This window comes from Neomonachus schauinslandi, chromosome 4, assembly GCF_002201575.2.
Source record: "Neomonachus schauinslandi chromosome 4, ASM220157v2, whole genome shotgun sequence".
In the NCBI taxonomy this organism is placed as follows: domain Eukaryota; kingdom Metazoa; phylum Chordata; class Mammalia; order Carnivora; family Phocidae; genus Neomonachus; species Neomonachus schauinslandi.
Genome location: NC_058406.1, coordinates 162,071,615 through 162,089,729, shown reverse-complemented (window position 1 = coordinate 162,089,729; position 18,115 = coordinate 162,071,615). Strand labels below are relative to the sequence as shown.

At 33.9% G+C, this 18,115-nt stretch overlaps 1 protein-coding gene across 3 annotated transcripts in view; it reads left to right on the top strand.

Annotated features, from left to right (window-relative positions):
• CSMD3 (CUB and Sushi multiple domains 3) overlaps positions 1-18,115 on the top strand; it is a 1,204,765-nt gene that overhangs the window by 867,345 nt on the left and 319,305 nt on the right. For all 3 annotated transcript variants that reach the window (XM_044914284.1, XM_021688378.1, XM_021688377.1), the window contains one exon: positions 12,656-12,825. In XM_044914284.1, the coding sequence (XP_044770219.1) occupies positions 12,656-12,825 (170 nt within the window). The remainder of the gene's footprint in view (positions 1-12,655; positions 12,826-18,115) is intronic.

Below are 18,115 nucleotides of genomic sequence, written 5' to 3'. Positions count from 1 at the left end.
CACATTTGAATTTTATTTCATTATCTAGAATCTGTAATGGGAGTATGAAATGACTCAACATGTGTTGTTTTCAGCAACAAATACCATGCTAGTACCAATGATTCATATCTAGTTTGAATGGAAAAGCCATTTCCAAAACCAATAGTCTGTTAACGATCATGCCTTGAAACAAAACATAAGCTGGCAATGCCAATACTTAGCTATTTTGCTAAGTTTGATTCTTTGAATTATTTTTAAATTTCTGGATGTGTGTGTGGGGGGGGGGTGTGTAATCCTAAGTGCCCGTTCAAAATTAGACTACTCTTTTCTGAAGATATTTTTGTCTCTTTTTGCCACTAATATAAAGAAGACAATAACTGATTAGTAAATTAAAGTGGCAAAACCCAGGATGATTCATTTCCTTGGATTAATTTGGTACATTCCATAGAATGTAAATACTCCCCATGCTTCCTATGCTCAGAAAGTTATTAAACATCCAGAAGATGTACCTGCTGTCATATATATAGTCTAGGATTGGGACTCTAGCTCTTGATTAGCACAGGTAAAGTCAAGAATTATCTGGATTGAGAGTGGCATTCATCAGTCATTCTATCTCCATGAAACCTTAGAAGTTGAGCTGAAATTTCTTATTTTGAAAAGTTATTTAGGAATTATTAAATTGTTGGTATATTACATTTTGTTTCTCTTGATATGTTCAATTTGCAAAAATGTTTCAATCCATAGTAAATCATTGATATCTTAAAAACTCATCTAAAATGCTACATTTTCCAGGAATTGAATATATCTTGCTTTATAGGATATGAATATAACTATTGAGGACTTAGCAAGATGCATTTTAATACAGTTTGAGGAGGAAAGCATGAGGCTTCTCCCTGAATTTGAAATCCTGACATTTCATGCATTGGTTAAAGAAAAGTCCACCATTGCAGGCCCAATAGCCTCTCATGCCCTGAAGTCCATTTTCATCAGCCCCCAGAGTGTAGCTACAAGATGAGAATCAGATGATGCTCTGCTGGGGAGGTGGCAGTCAATCCCAGGGACTTTCCTCATTAGTTTCTGTGGGTTTTTTGAGAGACTTGGGAGGTAATGTTTTATGACTTCCACAGAACTGGAAAGTCACTAGTCAAAATAACCTTAGGCTACCTATTTATTGGTTAATCAGATCATATTATAAAATTATTCATTATTACCAGCAAGAAGGGAAGAAATGGAGAAATCAGCAGCAACTTGGATTTCAAAGAGCTAAGAATGTCTCATCCTGCCCACTGGCAGTTCAAACTTGATAATGGGAACTAGGGAAATATCAGAGATTCGAGATTATATATGTTACCCAAAGGATAAGAGGTTCTAAGAGACCAAAACATTCCTTTACTTTTTGCTGAGGTTCCTTTACAGTGTTTAAGTGTGAGAAACAAGACTCTCCCTCTGCTCACAAAGGCCTTAACTTAGACCTTAGGGCAGGATCAACAGATCATGCCAGAAATTCATTACAAAAATGCCAAGCTTAATTATGATTATATTTGTGGAGATGAGCCTTGGAAACAGTCCTTAAGGATTTCTGGACTTGTCAAATACTAAAATAATGTTTATTTTATGTATACAATGAAATGTGAATCAATAATCCTGCTTAAATAACTACATTTGTTTAACGGAGATTTTATTTCTCATAAAGTAACTATATTTTTTAACCATACTTAATTTAGCTAACATAGTCCTAACACATTCATTATATTATACACTCCCCTCTGTAAGTGTGCTATTTTATATACTTTAAAAATTTTATTTCCTGTAATGTTTGGTTCATTTAATTACGTATTAGGGAGCTTTCAATATCATAGAAATCACCCTCATATTTAAGAAACCACGTGTGCCTTATTTGTTTTCTTAACCTTCCATTAAAAAATGTTAGACAGTGCTCACAAAAAAGTAATAGAGGAAAATGTACAAAGAAGACATTATCTGTTCCCCTTTCCAACTCCCCTTGTTTCTGTTTCAGTAGATAACTTTATTAAGCTTATACTTAATCTGAGACTATTTCAGATGAAAGATACTGCATTTTAACCTCCAAATAGGAAACATGTTTTGAACACCTCTGATACCTATGGTTTAAGATTAAATTTAAAATTATTTAATCAACACATTGCAGAGAGCAAATTCCCAAGGCTATTTTGAAGCTGGAGATTTATATTTATACATACATACCTATTGGGCTAAGAAAAATTAAAAGTTACTCCTACCTTTCCTCTCTTCTTCCCTCACCTTCAGGAAAATTAATAATATTCTTCAGTGAAGTTATCTTTTTTTCCCTAAATCCTCCCTTCCCCCTCTCAGCCCATCAGAATTCTATCCACCCTTGAAAGTGCAACCAAAATACTACCTTGTTGATGAGGCATTGTCTGACTTTTCCATAAGGAGGGATTTTTCTCTCCTTTAAAGCTATAAATACTATCAGTTCTTTTATACCCCCTACTTTGTAGCATAGTAATTTATGCAGTTCCTGCCTTGATTTTTGTAGTTTGTATCTTCTTCATCTCTCAGTGGAAATATCAACTAGTAGTTGAGAGTTTGGGGTCTGGAGACAAACAGATCTGAGTTTGAATCTTTACCAATTTTGTGATCTTGGGTAGCTTTATTCAGTCACTCCTGTCTTCAAAGTTCTCTTTAGAAACACAGGCTCACTTCACTGAAAAGTATAAATAAGGTACTTAGTATAGGAAGCACTTAAATGCTATTAACCATTGTTATTGTGTATATCCCCTTCATATATAGAGCTTTGCATATAAAATACAGGGTAGTTAAATTCTATTAGATGAAAGAATAATATTTTGTTCTTGTTTTCTGCAAACACTATTATTATAATTTTATTCCAAAAATAACCTGTTTCTCTTATTCTAGTATTCCTTCTGCCTTGTTATTGAGTTAACAGTATTTATTGGGCTTTCACAGGGTCTAGAAAAGTATATTAGAATCTTGGGATATCAGAAATATTATTAGTTGTTGTCTTACTCTCAGAATACTTTACTACTACAATTTTGGTCCCCTTCACTGAAATAACTTACCAGGAAATGTAAAAACATTACTATTACCTAAAGGATTATTTTCTCTTGTATCATAACAATGTGTGAAATATATTTCAGTGGGGTAGGAGTATTTTTATACAAACATTTTTGATACAACACCAATAATTTTTGTATCTATTATTTTATCAGTTGAATTAAATGAGGTAGCCAAGAGTAAAATATATGCTTAAAAGTCTTATCATTATAAGCCAGTAACAATCTCAGCCCACCATGAAATCTTCAAAAAATAATGAAAACAAAATAATCTATTTTAAGCATAATGATCACATTTTTTCAGTGCATTTTTAAATATTAGGTTCATTTATCTGAAAACTACTAAAGAATTTATTGCTATATCCTTGTAGCATTTTTTCTTATGTATATGTTGTTCCATAATCATAGTGCACATGGAATTTAAATCTGCATCTTCACTTATCACAATAAAAATCATACAGATTTTCCCAAGTTGACTTCTTTATTAGTCTATTTTAGGATACTAGACTATTAGGTCTTCAGAATTGGGACAGCTTTTGAAAATCCCTCTGAACCTCTATCTCCATACTATTATAATAAAAACATCTTCAAATCGTTTAAAATTCACAACGAAACCAAACCAAAATAACAACAGCAAAAACCACAAACAACCACAAAGAACTCTGCCTTCAAGCCTGTGTCACCCCTGGCTGTCCTTATATCTCTTTACTTGTCTTTACCACCACTATCATTAAAGACTTTGTCTTACTCCCTTTCTTCCCAGCCTCTTAATTGCCAAAGCAGTGAACTCTTAGTATTCATCTTAATTGAACTCCCTCTGACATTTAACACTGTTGACAATCTCCTTGAATCTATAACCTCCCTACTCCTTCATGAAAGCACCTTCCTTGAAAGTCCTTTTGCCTCTGAGGCTCCAGTGGATTCTGGTGTTAGTTTGCTTTTCTTCTCAATTCATTCATGATCCCTGGATGCAGCCTTTTGTCTGTGGCTTACACTAGCAATCCCGTAAATACAAGCATGTCTAGCTGCTTAGCTGACTTTTCCACATGATATCCCACAGGCATAGAAAATTCACCAGGTACAAAATACAGCTCTTCAACATACTCAAAGCCACTCTTCCTCCTATCTTCTCTACCTTTCGCTTTCTTTTATTCTCCACTCCCAAATGGGTTCCAAGTTCTAGAACCTTTACTTTCGATTTCTTCCTCCATCACCTTAGTTCAAGCCCTTACCATCTCCTGTTTGACATTCTACAATTACATTCTCTAGGTTTTTCTGCCTCTAGGAACCCAGGGCTGTAATCCATTCCCCATAGAGCTGCCCTAATGGGTTTATCGAACCTGATCATCTTTTTCTTTTCTTTTCTTAAAACTCTCTGGTGGATCTCTAGTGCCTACATGATAAAGTCTGAGGTCTGAGTTTCTTAGAAAAGCACGTGAACTACTGGTTGTTCTCCTAAATATACATTCGATTCTCCTAAGTATACATAAGATTATACGTTAGTGCTGTGCCTGTTTTCATGTCTGTCTCTCTTCTGACCACGTATCCCATGAGGAGAAGAACCTTATCCCCAAGACCTAATGCAGCATCTCGTATACCCATAGATATTATCGTTAGTGTTATCTTTAATGAGCACATAAACTGAGCACAGTAGACCTTGAATACTGCTTATAGAAGTAAAGGAAGCATGAAAGGCAATGTCAGGTTATAGGAAATCCTCCATACTTTTTGGCAGAAAATTGTATATTTAATAAAAATAAGTTTTGGGGCGCCTGGGTGGCTCAGTTGATTAAGCGTCTGCCTTCAGCTCAGGTCATGATCTCAGGGTCCTGGGATCGAGTCCCGTGTGGGGCTCCCTGCTCAGTGGGGGGTCTGCTTCATCTTCTCCCCCTGCTCCACCCCCCACTCATGCATGCACTCTCTCTCTTAAATAAGTAAATAAATAAAATCCTTAAAAAATAAAAATGAGGGGCGCCTGGGTGGCTCAGTCGTTAAGCGCCTGCCTTCGGCACAGGTCATGATCCCAGCGTTCCGGGATCGAGCCCCGCATCGGGCTCTCCGCTCGGCGGGAAGCCTGCTTCTCCCTCTCCCACTCCCCCTGCTTGTGTTCCCTCTCTCGCTGTGTCTCTCTGTCAAATAAATAAATAAAATCTTTAAAAAAAAAAAATAAAAAAAAAAAAAAATAAAAAAAAAAATAAATAAAAATGAAGTTTTGAACTTATGCTCTTTAATTGTGACTTTAATTCATAAAATAATAATTCTGCATGGCAATGATGATTGCCAAGATTTTTCATGGTAAAAATGAATATAGACAATGCATTAAAATGAAATTTTAAGAAGAAAAATAACAAATTCTAACTTAATTTCTTCCAGTGGAAATCTGTTTTTAGAAACTCTTGATTTTTAAATAACTTTAACAAGCAGTAGTTTGTACTGTATAATAATATTATTATATAATTATCATATAATAATATAATAATAATAATGTATAAATGCATTATATTTGAAGAGACTGGCAAAAAGAAAAAACGAAATCCAGTAAAGTGTCACTGTTGTCTAAGAACAATGAAGGAAAGGAAACCCAGACTTCATACATGTAATACTAATGGATTCTTATATTTTTAGCAGTAGCATAAGAAGATTAATACACTTCTCTTCCCCCTAATCTCCACCACTTTATGAGAATCTAAGCTTTATTTAAGCATTTATTTGAGAAAAAAAAATTGACAAAAAAAATTCTATAGAACTCATGTGTTATTTATACTGTCAAGTCATAAAGGCATATTAAGAGAAGTGTTCCTGAATGTATTCAGTCTTATTAACACATTCCATCACATTTCACAATTTCTTAGATTCACCTTTCAAAAAAATTAACATCTCTGAAATTAGTAGGTATGTCACAATCAATGGCTATCATAGATTATTGGCAACATTTTGTTTTCTTAGAGACACAAAATAATGGTGCCTTTTTAAAATCAGTGGCTTCTTAATTTGATGAAATAAAGTAGAAATTAGATTTGGGACATAATGGGCTCAATAACTGATTACAAACTAAAAAAAAAAAAAAAGTAGATTTAAATACATGACATAAGTGGTTGATTTGGATTTGACAGTTTGAATGCCACCCCCCCCGTACCCTTCTATATGAACACAATCATCACCATTATTTTTCCTCTGTTAATAATTAAGCATATGAACAATAATATTTCTTCTTAATGCAACAACCTATTTGACTTAGCGTACCATATGTTTAGGTTTGAAATTTTTCAAAGTTTTTCGAATTATCTGAGTGAAGTTTATTTTAACTGCTTTCACAAAACAATTTTAAAATAACCCGTGGTGCTATCAAAATAGCCTAAGAGATTCAATTGCAAAGAATTCTTAAAAATAACTGCAAACTTCACTGATCATAGACGTTTGTCAAATTTCCCAGCCAAATTACTAAAAAGCATTTTACCAGTTTATCTGAAAATACGTTGCTGTACGCACACAATAGATGCTACCAGATTTTCTTACCCTAGTAATGGAGATTAATGATGCATGGGCTGGCCTGTTTTTCAGTAAGGAAGAAAAAACTGAAATTCAATGGATATCCCTGCTCTAGTGAATTCCTCACTGTAGCAGTACTCTTACCAACAGATTCCAGTACACATATCTCTTCTACTCCAACCCAAGGAAGGCTACATTTATCAACATATCATTTTCAGCTCAGCAAACAGTTTCATATGAGTAACTTGCATAGATTTCTTAATCTGTATGTTTAAATAAAAATATTTATATGACTAGGATTTGTTTTTCACAAAATAACGGTGTCATAACAGATAGTATTTGGGTTGGAGATGGCACAGAAAATATTTATATTTGGTAAGAAGTATTAAAGGCCTACTTTCCAAAAATATTTCCCGAATACGCTGCTAAATTATATAATATTTTTTATATCATGAATTCCTATGATTTAAAGATGACCTCCCAGTTCAAATTAGAGAGAGGAAACATTACCACCTATTAATATTTTGACATTGATTATTTTGCAGGAAGTCATATTAACAAACTTAGGCTTTAGAAACTAACAACATCAGTTATCAAGAACATAAAATTTATTCTAGACCAAACCATGAAGGAAACAAGGCACTGGGCTTATGTTACAGTAGAAAAAAGTGTGTTTACCATACTTCAAGAAAGCATTGCAACCCTTGAACCATGAAGCAATAGTTTTCTGACCCCAAATCTCAAATATTTTACGAACAAGTCTCATTCAATCTACTCCTCTATTCTTCATCTTCTTCAACTGACTTTCTAAGGCTTAAAAACAAAGCTATTCCCCCATGACAAGAGCAACAAGCAGTTCACATCTATTGACATCCCCTTTCATACACATCTAAGAAAAACATTTTTTAACAGATAAACAACAAAAGAAACTCTAATCCTGAGGGACCTCCCTCCAGCTCAAACTTGTACAAATAAAACCTCTCCCATACCAGTTCCCGGAACCTGTCACAACCCCTCACCCCCATGATATTTTCAGAAATGTTTCTTCTGTTTGAAATATTCTTTCTGCCAACCTGCCTTCTCTTGTCGCCTTTAATTTACTAATTTCAGTCCTTCAGAGAAGCCTTGACTTTATTCAGAACAAATCAGGGCTCCCCATTATGTGTTTTCACATATTATATACTTATTTGAATTATTATATAGTAAACGTCTGTCTTTTCTGTCATAAAATGAGTTCGATGAGAGTTTCAACACTGTACCTCACGCCTGGTAACATACTAAGGATTTAATAAATATCTGTTAATTGAATCAATTTGTGTTTTTCCCAAATCAGAGCATACTATTATCTGCCTCTAGCCACTTTAATATCTTAGTATGCATTCTCTATCAAGGTATGCGGTTAAGCAAAAATATTGTTTATTTTAAAATGACCCCATAGCTTTATTTTTGTTAAGATCAATGTTTCTCCTATATTGTTACATTGTGTGTGCAATTTGTTACAGCACCTGCCTGGAAACCCTGGCATTGCCCTGATGTAGTGAGTCTCAGATTTGTGTTTGTTCAGTGACAGGTACATACTCTTCATAAATGTGACTATGGCCAGGCAATGGTGACAGGTTTTCGACTCACTTGGATTTTTAGGACTTCCTTTACTCAAACTGCTCTTTCCCGTGTAGTTGATGTTTCTTTATATAAACTTAACTTGCCAGAATCAACTAACCATCTTTCTTCTCTCTTAGAACTAGCTGTTCTGCTGCTAGTTATTTTCCTCAGGTGATTTTAACATATCCGAAGAATGTTCAATCATAGCTTGCCAGTACTTCTATATCTTCTCATTCTTAGTCTGTTTTGTGAAAACTTGCTGTGATATTCATGCCCTCTACAATGAAAATGTAGTTACGGTATTTTTTCTGGACATTCATGAACATTATAGCCATGACTGTTATTTGTGAGAATTATCCCTGATTCTTCAGTGTGACATTATTTCATGTATTTCGTATGCCATCACACCCACGTGATGCTGGGAAGAACCATAACAGTATAATTCCATAGCAAGTCATTTGCTTCTTTGTTTGGGCCCTGAAATCACATCCCCTGGAACTCGAGGTGGTGCTTACATGTGGAGAAAGCAGCAGCATTAATAAAGGCTGAGTATGACACCAGGGCAAAGGGCCAGTAGTTTAGGAGAGCTGAATTGCGAGGTCCCTGGGAAAGAAAGGTGGGCAACAGCTAGAAAGGAAGACTGGATTCACAGTATACATGGTCTTAACATGACATTCTGTGGACTTAGACGTGCTGATGGTGAGTATACTTGAGGCACATAGTATAAGATCAGACCTGCATTTGGAAAATACCATCGTGTCAGCTTATTACACAACAGAGCTAGAAACAGGTTCATTGCTGGACATGAGCATATGGTCAAACTGTGCAATGTTTGTTGTTAATTTCAACATTAGATCTCCCTTGATTCCAGTTGGCAAGCAAGAGAGCTGTAGCTGGAGTATAGGAAGAGAGCTTGTACAGGGCAAATGTTCATCTGACATTGGGTACTCGTAAGCTAGCTTGGGGTATATTTGTAATTCAAAGATAAAATCAAAGATGAGATTACATGTAAAAATAATTTTTTTATTAATCACCTAGCTCCTGGAATTTAGTACTGTGGTGAAATCAGTTCCTCCTTAACTCATTCCTCTTTATTCTTTAGTTTATTAAGACTCTTATTGAAAAAATTGATTTGTTCACTTTCCTGTATATAAAAGTGGAAGATTCTGAACTGATTCTCATTTTTTACATTTCAAGATCTTCCCTTGGAATGACACATCATTCTGAACATTAACAATTATTTCTAATAATTTATAAGTGGGGTGAATATGTTCCTACCTCCAGGACACACACAAGTCCACATAAAAGAATCCTCTTAGTTTTTAATGGAATAGTGTATGCAACTGTTAAAGAATAGAGAAAAAAGTGACCTTGCATACCAGTTTATCTAGGATAGTCTCAATCTGCACCCTTGTGTGGGATAATTATTAATAATGCCTCCTGTCATACTAAAGAAGTATTTTGATCTGAAAGAGAAATTATATATTTATAATTTTAATCCCATGGGCAATGGCAGATGTAAATCCCAGCTCTGATACACACTGATTTTAGCAAGAAAGCTCACTCTGGAGTCTTCATCTATAAAGTTAGAGAAAGTAAGTGTTACCTTGCAGAGTTGTTGTGAGGAAAAAAATGCAGAATTGGCTTCATGGGTATGGAGGCCATGTAGTCACACAAGGCTCCATGCTAAGATGCACCCCATGCTTGATTTAATGTTTTATCGGTCTCTTGAAATGCTCAGTACATTTTCAACAAGGGGCAGTGTGCTTTCATTTTGCTCTGAGCAAATGCAATGGTCATGATTCAATGCAAAAGTACTAACTTAATCCAAATTTTCTTCCTTAATTTTTCTATTCTGGTTTAAGTCCTGATTTTATTCCACCAACCAGAAAATCATTTACAGCCGTTTAAACCAACTGAAATACTAAAATATAACAGAAGCAGGTTATTTTTCATATAAAAGCCAATCTCCATTAAATTATACAATATAGGCCCAACAGTATTTATGGCAGAAGGCACTTACCATCCATTCAAATGTTGAGAACTTAACAATAAATTACTAGTATATTTTCAAGGGTAATGAAGTAACTTACTGCTTTGTCTTTTGGAGGGGGACAGGTTTTTTTGTTTGTTTGTTTTGTTCAGTTTATACAAGTTGTTAAAATAATTTTAGTATTATAAGTGATTCTCCAAAATTTTGAAGAGTCCTCTGGCTTTTTTACATACATAAATGTCTTTCTACACCTGGATAGTCACACTGGGGACAATGTAAATATCCTAAAACTCTTTTTCTGTATATGGCACATAATGCTACCATTAGCATTAACACTTAAATATTCATAGTGATAGCTTTAATTTTTGAGCTCTTATTGTATTCCAGCACTGTGCTAAATGCTCTACATATATTTTCTACATATATTATCAACTCACACATACAAACAAAACATCCTTCTGAGGAGGGTATTATTATTTTCATGGAAATAATGACAATATTGAGGCTTAGAGAGAATAAATAACTTGCCAAATCCATATAGATAGAATATAGAACTTAATTCTGAAAACTAAATCTCTGCATTTTAAAGCCTGAGTGCCTAATCAGTGTATCGGTGTTTTCCAAGCTGACATCCAAGGATGTATTCTCAGAACTCATGATTCTGTAACAGTTAAAACTGTGTGTATTCTCTAATAAATAATCTCACTGATAAAAATACATGTGTATTCTGCATCATCCTGGTGGTCTGACACATTTGTCTTTATTCCCCGGAAGTATACCTAGATTCTAATAAGCTAGTGAGAAGGAAATGAGACAGATTTAAAATGTAAATTAGTCTTTTGCACTAAGTGAAGGACACGTGGCATCATACTGTACCATGCAGATGAAAGTTTCTCAGCCCTTTAGGGAGGGATAAGATGAGGAAGAATTGAATCATTATACAGCATAGTGTATTTAAAGGCATAGCAAACTCCAAAAGCCTGTATGCCAGGAGTTGGCTCCTTATCCACATTGCCAAGGGCAATTTGCTTTCCCGAGAATGAAATCTTACGCCACATTAGATACATGTTGCTATTTTAAATTTTACTGTTTGTGTAGCTTTATTCCTATATTTTTAACATGTTTTGGTATTATAATTGTGTACAGCTATAAGCACAAGAACTTATTTTATGTTTGAACATGCTTACATAAAAATGAAAACAACTTAAATCAATATTGGGAGTTTTTTTTTTTTTTTTTACTTTTACTTTAAAAGGAACTTGGAGGAGCTCCGTTGTGTGGCAGTTCTTCATGTGACTGTTTGATTGTTAGCAACACATCGTTGGTTTTTATTATTATTTCACTCTATGTTGTTATGATACTGAATGCTTCATTTTGATCATTTTCATTTTCTCATTAGGCTTTCTTCTTTTGCCTTATTTTTGTTAATGTTTAAGCATTAAACATTGTATTTAAAAGTTAAAGCAATTCATTATATTTTACTTTGTTATATATTTCCTATGATTATTCTCATGAATTATTATTTTAAAAATCTTTTTTCTGGAACATAATGACTTGCTTTATTTTTTTGATAAGTTAAGCCTTTGAAAAATATAACTCTCCCTGGCCTATGGCATGGTAAAATGAAGCAAGTTATTAGATCTGATAGAAAACTGAGTTCATTGAATTTCTGAGACAAAAGTATTATGTTTGGGAACTTATAAGGATTTGTTTGATTTTGTAATATTGCTACAAGCTTTTTAAAGTAATAAATTAAAATTAAATTTGAAAAAAATTGAGAAATTCCCAATTTAAGTAGTTAGACATGTCCTCAAATTTTACAAAGTTAATCCAGGAGAGTTAGCAGTACCATTTACTGATTATAAGAATGCCTTAATTTATTTTATTTTTTTAAATGGGAAAGGTGATCCATTTTCCAAAAGTGCCCAGTTTGTTACAATTATTGGTTAATGGATTTTACCCGTTATATCAGTTTTCAAAGGCAATGTAGTATTTATTTCCCTTTTTGTTCCTGAAGTTTTTGGGTCAGAGGAATGTTAACTCTTGGGAGGAAAAGGAGTCAAATTCAAAAAAAGGTAAAAATAAAAAGATCAAATAAGAATCATTCTAAAAATTGATCACTCTACCTTTTTTTTAATATATTTTAAAAGAAATAAATTGTATATTTAAAGGTAATCAATTAACCAGAAATCTACAAACTTAGAATACGTCCTGAAAATCTTTTGCTCTCATCCTTTTCCATGCTATCCTTTTATCCCGGGGGGGGAAGGAGGGAAATACTAAAACTATTGTATATTTCTACTTGTGTACAAATGTCCTGTCCATGGACTGTGGTTCCTTCTTCCCATATATTATTTGAGAGGGAATGAATCATTTACAACACACAGCCATTTTGTACATCATTTTCCTGTTAGGTTCTAATTAAAATAAAATGCATTAACACTTCCATACATTACGTTACTTGAAAATGATAATGCTTTCTATTAAACTGTGCTTCAATATTCTGTTTTACCTGCAGCTGAATGTGGTGCATCTGCAACAAATAATGAAGGAATTTTGCTTTCTCCAAATTATCCACTCAACTATGAAAACAACCATGAATGCATTTATAGTATTCAGGTTCAAGCAGGAAAGGGAATCAATATTTCAGCCAGAACATTTCATTTAGCACAAGGAGATGTTCTTAAGGTAGGTGAACTCAAAAATACTTGTGTTTTGATCATTTTTAGTCATTAAGTATATATTACTAGATATATATGCATATATATATGTGTATAATCAACCATAAGCTGATTCTGCCATTCATAGATTTCAATTATACATTATTTCCCATTTTCCTATTATCACTTTCATTGAGATAAATGTTTTGTTGCCAATGTTTATTTATAATACAGATATTTTTATTTTATGATACATAAATTTTAATGTTTTAAAACACCAAAATAAGAATTTTCATGCCAAGTATCTTATATTCAATAAATCATATATATAAAGCATAATTAACACAGGAATGGTCATTTCTTTAAGAAATATAGTGACTATTTATTTTAGTTTTGATATCTGTTAAGCAACTTGGTTATCTCTGTTGATACATGGATTTTTTTGGCACTTATGACTACAAAAAATTTATATTTTATAAATACATAAAACTAATGACTTCATATCTATAAATTATTTAAGAAAAATATATATTGTTAATAATAAACATTTAGTGGGGTGCCTGGGTGGCATAGTTGGTTAAGCATCCGACTCTTGGTTTCAACTCAGATGGTGACCTCAGGGTCCTAAGATCCAGGCCCACATCTGGCATCACGCTCAGCATGTGGTCTGCTTGAGATTCTTTTTCCCTCTCCGTCTGCCCCTCCTGCTCATGCTCTCTCACTCTAAAATAAATAAATAAATAAATAAACAAATAAATTAATAAATCTTTTAAAATATTAATAATTATAAATATTTAGTGTAAAATTTATCAATTTATTCTAAAAAGTTGAAATAAGCAAAGGTCCTACTTTTTTAAAAGATACAATTTTAGGCAAATAAATATTTCCATACTTGCTGATTCATATTTTGCAAAGTAAGTGTTTTAGTAAATATAATTTATATGAAAAGTAGAATAAAAATAAACACTTCTGTAAAAATCACATTTAAATACTTTTAAAATAATTGCATAAATTTTCCTAATTGTCAAGATTTCCTTACCTGGTAAGAAGTTCAACATAATTCTGTTTTCAGAAATCTTAAAAAAAAAAACAAAACTGTGACATCTCAGGTTGGCAGGGGTAGGGGAACCTTGTTTAGCAGTGATGTTAAGAGTGTTGGTTATTTTCGGGCGCCTGGGTGGCTCAGTTGGTTAAGCAACTGCCTTTGGCTCAGGTCATGATCCTGAAGTCCCAGGATCAAGTCCCCATCGGGCTCCCTGCTCGGCGGGGAGTCTGCTTCTCCCTCTGACCCTCCCCCCTCTCCTGTTCTCTCTCTCTCATTCTCTCTCTCAAATAAATAAATAAATAAATCTTTAAAAAAAAGAGTGTTGGTTATTTTCTTCTCTTAAAATTATATAATTTTGATGATAATTGATGATTCTCTAACACAGACAGTACTGTAGGCTTGTAAGATTTGTATAGATATGGGAAATTTCCCTAGATGTATACAATTTTACTATTAATTTAGGGCCATTTCTGTTTTTTGCACCTTTCCTCAATAGGCAACAGAAATTCACTTTATAATCTTTTCAACCTCCAGTTCATTGTTTAGATTTTCTTGTTAACTTAAGTTTTATTTGCTGAATTAGAGTCAGCATTGAGATTAATGGGATGCCTAAACCTAGAAATGAGGCAGTGCTTATTTTTAACTCAGACTAAGTATGGGGAAAAATAAATCAAGACATAGATCAGAAGTATAAGCCTAGCCACTAACCTGTATCGCACAAGCTACAATAATAAGCATATGGTTATAAGTTAACAGTTAAGAAGTGCTTCCCCAGGCCTACCACTATTCTTCCTAAAATATTTCTTTACTCTTTGTGATGCTTGAAAAGTATCCATTACTTTTCCAAACTGAATGATGTCTATTAATTGGAAAATTCATTCGGGATAACAGGTGATGCCTTTATAAAGAATAGCCCTAATGTGTTCCTCAGAGTGATTTCTGTCTAATCTGCTGCCTCCTTGGAGTAAGGTAATGTACACTTGTTACCTGTGTTACCTGAGAATGGTTGAAACCTCAGCAAAAAGTGACATTGTGAGTGCATGTCACATTCAAGGTTCTTTAAATAATGATTTTTAAATAAATAAGGATTTTTATTTCATGAAAATGTATATCCCCAGCAAAGATTTTTGTAACTTTCCTAGAATAAAGGTATGTTTCCCCAAGTTGAAAAGATTATATACTAAATATTACAAGAGAAACACCCTTACTGATAATCTTGCTTTGGGTTTATTCTGAATTATTTCAAAATAACTTCAGCAAGCCACTGTAGAGAGACAGTTGGGGATGGGCTTTAACCTCCAACTCCATCGTCTACACGGTCTGTCCACCAGTTTAAGATGTAAATGCTTATATGTTGTCCTATTCCTCCCATTAATCCCATGGACAACTAGTTCAAAAATACCTTTTGCCACAGGCACAGTTAGGCACAAAGCAGACGGATGTGCCCTCCAAAGGACAGATGATTAATGTTCAAAGACTAAGGAGCCCAGAGTCCTCTCATGATGCAGGGTGATTTCCCTCACTGCACACCAGTCCATGAGAGCCCATCCCCATCCCAGCATTTTCCAACATTACACCTAGTGCAGTCAGCTCTTTCTCCATTCAGACTAGGAAATCAGAAGAAATTAGTAAAACTGGGGCATCTGGGTGGCTCAGTCAGTTAAGCGGCTGCCTTCCGCTCTGGTCATGATCCCAGGACCCTGGAATCAAGCTGCATAGGGCTCCCTGCTCAGCGGGGAGCCTGCTTCTCTCTCTCCCTCTGCTACTCCTTCTGCTTCTACTCTCTTGCTCATGCTCACTCTCTCAAATAAATAAATAAAAACTCTAAAAAAAAAAAAAAAGAAATTAGTAAAACAAATAGCCCATTATAGAACCCTCTGCCCCTTGACTGAGAGAAAAACATTGCTTTTCTTTATATGGTAGGATTGGCTATGTTCTTGGGAATAACATTCTCTTGTAATCTCTATATGAGTGTAAGGTTTAGACAAGGCTTTTTTTTTTCTGGCTGCATTTACTCTATAATATCACTGTATTGGATTCTGACTAAAACAACAACAATAAAAGCATGTGTGTGTATCAACTTTATCTATAGGTAGAAATGGCGTGCACACACACACACATACACTTTCCTCTCTAAGAGCATGCCATCCAGACTGATGTCATCCACTTAGTCATCCATCCACTCTTTTCCTTCCCTCCACTTTCCATAAATTACTTTACTTATATACAACCATACTAATAAAGTTTCTATCAAATGTAGCTGATCATACGACTCCTCTAGGTAGTTTATTCCTGGCACCACTACCAGATTTTTCTGATTCAGTAGATCTGAGGAAAACTGTTTGAGTTGATCTGTGCCTGGAATTTTGGATTTTTATAAAGCTCTCTGGATTATCTGAAAAACACCAGGTTTGGGAATTATGAATTTATTCTTCCTTGGTTCTGTTCCTTTCAATGGGCAAGAATATTGAATTTCTCAAACCCTCAATCAAAATATATAATTTAATTAGTTATTTCAATTAAATAATTATTTCAATTAATATTTATGAGGTGTTTATTATATGTATACTTAAACAATCACCCGTGAGTAATTGCCATTTTCAGCCTGATAAGACAAAAGCTGAATAGCAATCAGAAATACTATCTCTGTTTTGTTGTTGTAATGTCTGTTTTTATTTTCAGAAAAAGACTGAGCACTACGTTTAGATAAGGGACTGTAGCAGGGACAAAATTCAAGGCAATCTTTTTACCACACTCAGTATTGTGTAGTTTAAAGACTTATGTCTAATGCAAAATGTAGACAGAATGGGTGATTATGGAGAGGAGTCAGTAAAATAACTTAATATTGGTTTTGAGAGTCTGAAAGAAGGGGTTAAGAGAATTGTCATATTTATGAGAAACTAGGTAGTTGAAGGACTTGATTAATAACTCTAATAACATTCTTTTGGCAGTATGAAAAGAAAGTTATTAAAATGTTGTTGTTTTTCAAGATGTATTATTTTCAAGCTTATTTCCTAACCCATGTGCTAGTCTTTGGGAATACTACTTGTGAGAACCTATTGCTAAATTTTCCGTAACTTTGTGAACTAGTTGTTAAACATAGCCATTATTAAAAATTAAATTAAATTAAATTACAATTATAATACAATTAAGTTATATTAAAAACAAAGGTAACAAATACAACTTTTTATTTCCTAATTATTTTACTACTTTTATTATTATGTGTGTTTTTTAGGTGAGCTGTGTATATTATATCTCTATGGTAGAAATACTATGCAGGGTGTCCATCCTTTCCCAACTCTGCCTACAGAGATATCACATTGATAGCTTGATATTGGCAACACTAGTAGTAGTTACACTGCAGAAAATGACAAACACTACAGATCTTTTTTTTTTTTTAAAGATTTTATTTATTTATTTCACAGAGAGAGACACAGCGAGAGAGGGAACACAAGCAGGGGGAGTGGGAGAGGGAGAAGGAGAAGCAGGCTCCCCGCAGAGCAGGGAGCCCGATGCGGGACTCGATCCCAGGACCCTGGGATCATGACCTGAGCTGAAGGCAGTCGCTTAACCAACTGAGCCACCCAGGCGCCCAACACTACAGATCTTGACTTGATCTATTGCTTTGCTCATCATCTATACTTAAGTTTAAGAACGGGTTTTGTCTGTAGCCATTCTGTTGTGAGTAACACCAAAATATTGAGAATACATATTTTCTAGAATTAAAAACTATTATTCAGTTAGCTAAGAAGTTTCTCCTGTCATTTGTAAATATGACTTTCTGATACAACATTGTTTTTACATTGCTTTACTTTATCTTGTTAACATAAAAAAAATCAAGCAATATTCAGTTAGGAATCATTTTGTTTGCAATTATAAGTTGCAGATACAAAAATTTGGCAAAAAAAAACCGACTGGAAGTATTCTGTAAAAATCTATGGAATTTGCAGCAATTAATATATATATATATATTTTTTAATTTTCTTGCTGTTTGTAACTTGCATGCTACACATCCCTTCATTCAGGGATTCCCAAACAGTCTATGGGCCAAATTGGTCTTGACACCCATCTCTATAAATAAAATTTTACTGGAAGAAAACCATGTTCATTCATTTACATATTATCTGTCCCTGTTTTTGTGCTACAATGGAAGTATTGAGTAGTTATGACAGAGATATGATCCCCCAAAGAGTCTAAAATATCTTCTAATTCTTTTTTAGAAAAAGTTTGTCTACCTTTCTTTATATTAATAAAAGTTATTTTTTTTAAAAAA